Source organism: Octopus bimaculoides, chromosome 2 (genome assembly GCF_001194135.2).
Source record: "Octopus bimaculoides isolate UCB-OBI-ISO-001 chromosome 2, ASM119413v2, whole genome shotgun sequence".
In the NCBI taxonomy this organism is placed as follows: Eukaryota; Metazoa; Mollusca; class Cephalopoda; order Octopoda; family Octopodidae; genus Octopus; species Octopus bimaculoides.
Genome location: NC_068982.1, coordinates 144,014,181 through 144,022,063, shown reverse-complemented (window position 1 = coordinate 144,022,063; position 7,883 = coordinate 144,014,181). Strand labels below are relative to the sequence as shown.

The window sequence follows — 7,883 nt, the reverse complement described above, 5'->3', positions numbered from 1 at the left end:
TATATATATATATATATATATATATATATGTATGTATACAGACAACAATCTCTGTCCCTCTATTATACTCTAATCTCTCAACTGGCACACAGCTACTTCCCTCAATCCCAGTCCCTCCCTCAATTAAGAGAGGGAGTGCAAACTACTTGGCAACTCCGCTGGGAGCTAGCACCATGTAAAAAGCACCTGTGCCAGAGTTGTGTAAAAAGCACCTACCATGTGAAAAGCACTTGTACCAGTGCCATATAAAGAGCACCTGTGCTGGTGCCACATAAAAAGTACCCAATACACCCTGTAAAGTGGTTGGCATTAGGAAGAGCATCCGGTCATAGACACCTTACCAAAACAGACAAGTGGAGCCTGGTGCAACTCCCTGGCTTGCCAGCCCCTCTCAAGCCATCCAACCCATGCCAGCATGGAAAACAGAAGTTAAATGATGATGATGATGATGATGATGATCATTATCATCATCATGCATGCACACACACACACTCACATATACATACATACATATATATACACACACTATTTTCTTCTTTTTTCCACGCATCAGAAGCATAGAAGGAATGTATTTACAATCTTATCATTTTTGTCTCACAGTCAAAGGCTCAATTCCTCTGTGTAGCATCTTGGCCACATATCTTTGATCATGGCTTTGGGTTGACCTAAACCTTGTTAGTGCAATTGGACAAATCATCATGATCATCATCATTTAGTATCTGGTTTCCATGCCGGCATGGGTAAGACAGTTTAATTGGAACTGGTAAGCCAGAGAGCTGTACCAGGTTCCAGTCTGTTTTGGCTTGGTCTCTATGGCTGGATGCCCTTCCTAATGCCAACCACTCCACAGTGTGTACTGGGTGTCTTTTACATGTCATTGGTTTAAGTGCCTTTAATGTGTCACCGACACAGGTGCCTTTAACATGTCACCAGTATGGATGCTTTTTATGTGTCACAAGCACTGGTGCCCTTCATGTGTCACTGGCAAGGGTGCTCTTAAGGGTCACCAGTACGGGGGTGGGGTGGAGGGCGCCTTTGACATGTTACCAGCACTAGCCATGATTATGATTTCTCTTGGAATTTGTGTGGAAGCCTGTTAGTTGGTCTCTACCTGTAATTCAAAGGGCCAGCCTTGTTACACACTGGGTCATGCTGATTCCGACAAAGAATTATTTTAAAGGTACACATGGCTGTGGAATACTCAGCTACATATTCTCTAATACAATGAGCAGATGGCTCAGCTGATCAAACAACTGGAATTCTCAAATTCAATGGAAGATCCATTTATTTTTACTTCTAGCTCACACACCAACTTCCAGTAAATACAAAGCCTTACTTGAATGTTAAGTTTGCAAACATAATAATGTGTAAAAATGTGGAGGCATGTGACCTAGTAGTTAGGGCACTGGACTCATGATTTTAAGATTGTATGGTTTTAGTACTTGGACTGGGTGACACATTGTGATTTTGAGCAAAACACTCCATTACATGCTAATTCAGTTCCTTCAGCTGGCAAAAATGAAATTGTATGATGGGCTGGTGTCCTGTCCAGGTGGGGTATATATGCACCATGGAAACCAGGAAACTGGCCCTATGATTTGGGAAGAATCTTTATCCTTTTTTATTTTTAAGTTTCAGTTCCCATCTACCACATCCATTCCCAAGCCTTTAGTAAAGTGACCAAGACTCTAATAAATGGCACTTGCCCAAGGGGCCTTGCAGTGGGACTGATCCTGAAACCATGAAGTTGGAAAGCAAACTTCTTTCTGCAAAGCCATGCCTGTGTGTATTGTAAGTTCAAATATGCTTTCATTGAATTTTCAGACAAAATATATTAACCTACACAGCCTCGCTTGTTGGAAATAGAAACCAGATTTTCTGTACATGGAATAAATGCAAAAAAAATTAAAAAATGAAAACTAAGAAATCAAAATTAGGTTACCATAGAAATAATTTAATATTACCTTGACAACAGGAGCATTGTCAAAATATGAACTGAAAAGCCCAATGTTGATTGTTGCTGACATAAGCACAACCTTAAGATCTTTGCGCTGAGTCAGCAAACATTTAAGCATACCTAATAGAAAGTCTGTAAAAATATGGCGTTCATGAACCTACAAGAAAGAGAAGAAAATGGTTAAAATTAGAAATTTAAAAAAATTTCTTGAAATTAGGTACAAGACCAATTTTTTTGTGTAATGGTTTAATGAATTAACTCCAGTTTATTACAGATGCTTACTTCATTAGCCCCAGTAGGATGAAAGATTAATACAGTTTCAGCAAAATTTCAGATTTGAACCTGAGAAGAATGATGTTAAATACAGTAATGTCGTTGTCGTCGTCATCAACGTTTTCATGTCAACTTTTCCATGCTTGCATGGGTTGGATGAATTTGCTGAGGTAGATTTTCTATGGCTGGATGCCCTTCCTGTCACCAACTCTCCAAGTAAGATAACATTTCCCCATGACCAGACATGCTCTCACAGAATATTAGAAATGAAGGACACCACTTGCAAGATGGTGACACTTGATTACAATTATCATGTGATGTCAAGGGGACAGTAACACACACATTCATCATCATCATCCTCATCATCATCTACATACATACATACGACAGGCTTCTTTCAGTTTCCATCAACAAAATCCACTCACAAGGCTTTGGTCAGCCCAGGGCTACAGTAGACAACACTTACCTAAGATGCCTTGTGGTGAGACTGAACCTGGAGCCATGTGGTTGTGAGGCAAACATTTTACCTCACAGCTACATCTGTGCCTAATGTATTTTTTCCCAAACTCTATAAACCTTACATTTCTGTATTCCTGAATAAATTGAAAATATCAAAATTTGAATGACCTCTTTCTGGAGACAGATTAAGTTATAACCACTGCACCTGCATACAAAGGCACTAGACCTTATGTACAGTATAGGTAGCCAGTTATCGTATAACATGTTATAGCTTATCATTGTGTTATTCGTGGTTTAGTTATTACTTTAGATTAGTGTTTCTCAACCATTTTGTTACCAATGGACTCCTTTGATTGCTATTTTACTCAGATGGATCCTCTAAGCCATTCAATGTTTTAAAAAATCATACTATATATTTATAATTAAATGTTATTAGGAATTGTATTAAAAATTTCTTAAGATATTTTGTGCATTGTAGAAGTATGACGAATTTATTGCAGATAAATTTTAACAACAAAATTTTATATGAACCCCAGTTGAGATGCTTTAGAGTCAAAACTGGGTACATTTTCTTTTAGTTTGGAAACTATGATCTGAATCTTTTATTGTTTGGTCAACCTTGACTGAGCAAACCTACATTTTTAAAGATGGATTTGAGTACATTCAGCTGTGATTTCCAGCAAGTTGAACTCCCTCAATTTTAAAAGAACTTTTGGCTGAGAGATTTTCTTGGATTTGTTGAAATGTTGATCAGAATGTTGCTGTTGTTTCTTTTTTTTTTTTGGAGGAGCACTAGTTAATCTCTTCTTGAAGAGAAAGATCTATTGTGTGGGTGCAATAAATAAAACTCACAGTACTGGAAGCTTGATGTAGGAGTATAAAAATATCTTGTCTATCATTATGGGTAGAAATTCAATCATCTGATCAGTGTTCTAAGGGTGGCCATTCTATTTTTATTAAGGAACAGAAATGTTTTCAAATTTGAGGCTTCAAACATCACGTCCTCCTTTTAAAGACAGGGCAGAGTAGGTGTTGAGGAGATTTGGCTACAGGACAGATCAGATCAAATGACTTTATAGAAGGTAGTTTGTCAGAATTATAATAGTGGTTACAGAAGTGGTGATGGTGGTGGTGAAAATGGTAATTAAGAGGAGGATATTGAGAGTAAGAAGAAAACAGAGGATATAGAGAGGAGGAGGAGGACAATGATAGTAGATAAAGAGTTAAGTTAGATTGCACTAATCTGAAACGATAACACACATACCATGATATCAATAAATCATATTATATTTGATGACAAAAACCAGTAAAAAAAATCTCCAAAAGAAGAGAAATAAAGACTCACCTCATCCAACAAAATGACATCATACATAGAAAGGTAGATATCAGATGACATCTGTCTCAACAGGAGACCTATAAATACAAGTTCATATGGATGTGATGGTATTATAGCTTGAGTTAGAAGCAGATAGAGAAAAAACAACTTCTCTCATTCTGAATATATAAAAGGAAGACTATGTAAGCAAAAAAGCATATTTAAAAAATGTTTATTCATTCAGGATCAAGTGAGCTACATATGTTTTCATTCAAGGCTCAAGGAGTCACATAATCTTTCATGCTGACAAGTATACTTTATAAACAATCTGTTATGTACAAAATGTGGCGTTACTCAGATACGTATTTGTTTATGTGAACATATTTGTTATGAAGACAAATGTGTTGTTGATTAGCCCCAGGTTGGCTTCGATTAAGAAGACTTACGATCAAAGGCATTCTAACTATGACCATATAATTTTATTCAGTACTAGGCTGTTACCTGTTGCTTAGCAGCACTTTGTCTGGCGTGCTAGCAATTCTGCCAGCTCACCACCTTTTATGATAATAATAATAATAATGAGCTTACTGTATACAGTAATCAGGTGCACTACAACTTATTGGTAAAGATTAAAAAAGGAGACAGTAAGCAGTCATTTGGAAGTTTCGAAGCATGCAATGTTCTGACAGCTAACAACCAACACAGGTAATTTATTCCATGCTTTGGCAATTCTGATCATGCAAAAATATCCAAATATGACAGGATTGGATTACACCAGATTAATCTTTACTGGATATACTAGATTCAGAATATACCATTATTAGTGACTAATTAGTTCTAGGTATAACTTCAAATTGCTCCAGTCCACTCAGCTGGCAAAAATGAGTAATGCTGCGATGGACTGGCATCCCATCCAGCTGGGGAACACATAGGCCATTGAAACCAGGACCATGAGCCTGGCTAGGCTTTAAAAGGGCGCAATGGCCCAATGGACAGGGTAGCGGACTTACAGTCGGAGGATCGCGATTTCGATTCCCAGACTGGGCATTGTGTGTGTTGAGCAAAAACACCTAAAGCTCCACTAGGCTCCAGCAGGGGGTAGTGGCGACCCCTGTTGTACTCTTTCGCCCAAACTTTCTCTCACTCTTTCTTCCTGTTTCTTGAATAAAGCTGCAATGGACTGGCGTCCAGTCCAGCTGGGGGGGGGGTACACATACGCCATAGAAACCGGGAAACCAGGCCCATGAGCCTGGCTAGGTTTCAAAAGGGCACATAAATAAATAAAAAATATAACTTCAAAATGCATCAGGTAGTGGGACCCTGGTTTGGGAGTTCCAGGATTTTGAAGAGTGTGGAACCATCTCTTGGCTATTATTATTCCCAGGTCTACTCTGATCTGGAGTAACAGAACCTGTCAGGGTTCCAGCTATGGGTTAAATAGCATGTGACCACCTGAGTCAGGGTATGTCGAAATCATGGGATGCAGCATGGTGGATGTTAACTATTTCAGTAGATGAACTTATTGAAACAATGGCAAATATTAAAAGATGCTGAGTAGATCAACAGACAACAAACTGTCAATGGCCAGAATCAACCATTTCAGTAAGCAAACAGCTGGTATCATCTGTAGTCATGTTGTGCACAGATGAGATATTTCAGCAAACAAAAAAACTAATGGGACTAAAATCCAGGCCATATATTCATGTCGCATTGCTTGATCAGGACATCTAGTGTGGAAGAGTTACACTAGTCTGGACAAGTCACCTGATCTGGATGGATGATCAATGGGTTGTATGGTATCCATTCTAATCCATGGCAACAGTTACTCTTGTAAGGAGAGTGGATAGCAGAAATTAATAAATTATTATATGAAATTTTTTGTTTCTAAAGAATCATATGTCTTTCATGTACATAACTTACCTTCTGTGAGAAACAGAATTTTTGTGTCATGCCTTTTTGTTTTTTCAAATCTAATCTGTAAAGATTTTGGAATAGAAATTTAAAAAATACAAAAAAAAAATGCAGAAAAAAAGAAGCAAAGGTAATTTCATTAAGATCAAAGATTAAACGTAATTAAATTAGAAAAATACAAAACTAAAACAGGGTTAAAAAGTGATTAACAATATTGAATATATGTAAAATAGTGATTTTCTGTTTTTGAGGAATTACCTGATAGGCAACTTGAGACCCATTTTCATTCAAAGTTTCATAACTGACTCTTTTTGAAAGTGAAATACAAGCAATTCTACGGGGTTGAGTGCAAGCGATGTTCTTATAGCCAGCTTCTAACAAATACTGGGGTACCTACAAAGAAATGAATAAGATGCTATATGATTACATCAAAGACTGAGTGGTCAAGAAAACGTTCCATTGATTTAAAGTTCTTGAGGTTATAATTGTGGTTGTTTAGTCCAAGTCACCCTTGATGGAGCAGACTGATGGTTTCAGTTATGACCATCCTATCCTTTCCTTATGTGCAAGGAACTCAACATATAATCCAACATATTGCTTTTTAAGATGTTAAGATAAGAGTTGAGGGGGGATCTGGCTACTATCTCTAACAGATCAAGTGACTACATAGAGGCTCTATTGTAAATCTGAAATTTTGAGGACAAATATTGGAGTGTGAGCATCGATGTGTGTAAAAAGATTCACTTTGCAACTACATGGTTTGGGGTTCAATCCCAGTGCATGGCATCTTGGGCAAGAGACTTCTACCAGAGTCTCTGGTCAACTAAATCCTTGTGAGTGAGACTGTGTAGATGGAAACAGTTTGGAAATCTAAAGAAGGTTCCATTCTTATTTTGGGGAGATAGCTTTGTAGAGAGGGCATTACAGATTTAATGTCAGTTTAAACATCACCAAATGGCCCTTGGTAACCTTTAGCAAAGTCTAATCTGTTGCAAGCATTCAGACCAAATCTGACTGAGGATAAATTTATTCTCTTCCTTCTGCAAGTCTTGGAGGACCTGAAAAAGCTACTATAGCCCCAGGCCAACCAAAGCCTTGTGAGTGGATTTGGAAGATGGAAACTGAAAAAATGTGTGTGTGTGCGTGTGTGTGTCACAAAGAAATGACTCTTATTTCCAGTTCTTCTGTGAAAAACCTGTTTGGCCATGGTGAAATATTACCTAACTAGGAAACAGGTGACAGTTGGTGACAGCTGGAGTAACATTGGTCATAAGTGGACTACAGCAGGGTTGACTTCAGACTAAACAACAATGAAAACACCACCAACATCATCTTCTCCTCTCTGACAATGTGAAACAAAAAGTAAAGCATTGTAGAATTGTTTAACTCACCTGAGTAGACTTTCCACATCCTGTGTCCCCAGCAACAAGCACAACCTGGTTATCCCTGACTTGGTTAATTATGTTCTGCTTGTACTTCCATATTGGTAAATTCTGTTTGTCGCGTTGTAACTTCTTCAATTTAGAAAACTAATACCACAAGAAAGTAGAGTATATTTAAGAGGAATATATTTAACTTCAGAGTGAGTTTTTTTTAAGGATTATAAATGGCACAGTAAATTTTACATGATAACAGGAAATCATAGTAGATACTGAGCAATATAGACATAGTAGATTCTAAATAAAGGATATATTTTCAATCAATTGTTATATAAATTTAAATTCGGGGTGATGGTGGTGGTTTGATATTGGTTTACACTAAATGTGTGGCTCTGTGATAACAAGCTTGCTTCCCAACCACATGGTTCTGGGTTCAGTCCCACTGCATGGTACCCTGTGCAAGTGTCTTCTACTATAGCTTCGGGCTGACCAAAGCCTTGTGAGTGGAGTTGGTAGACAGAAACTGAAAGAAGTCTGTCGTGTGTGTGTATATATATATATATATATATATATATATATATATATATAT

The 7,883-nt window shown here is 37.6% G+C and overlaps 1 protein-coding gene across 3 annotated transcripts in view; it reads right to left on the bottom strand.

The window, feature by feature from the left end:
* The window catches only part of LOC106875158 (probable ATP-dependent RNA helicase DHX34), a 50,217-nt gene that overhangs the window by 31,428 nt on the left and 10,906 nt on the right, over window positions 1–7,883 (bottom strand). For all 3 annotated transcript variants that reach the window (XM_014923177.2, XM_014923178.2, XM_014923179.2), the window contains exons 5-9: window positions 7,307–7,444; window positions 6,174–6,308; window positions 5,925–5,979; window positions 4,035–4,102; window positions 1,965–2,114 (exon numbers count right to left, since the gene is read on the bottom strand). In XM_014923177.2, the coding sequence (XP_014778663.1) occupies window positions 1,965–2,114; window positions 4,035–4,102; window positions 5,925–5,979; window positions 6,174–6,308; window positions 7,307–7,444 (546 nt within the window). The remainder of the gene's footprint in view (window positions 1–1,964; window positions 2,115–4,034; window positions 4,103–5,924; window positions 5,980–6,173; window positions 6,309–7,306; window positions 7,445–7,883) is intronic.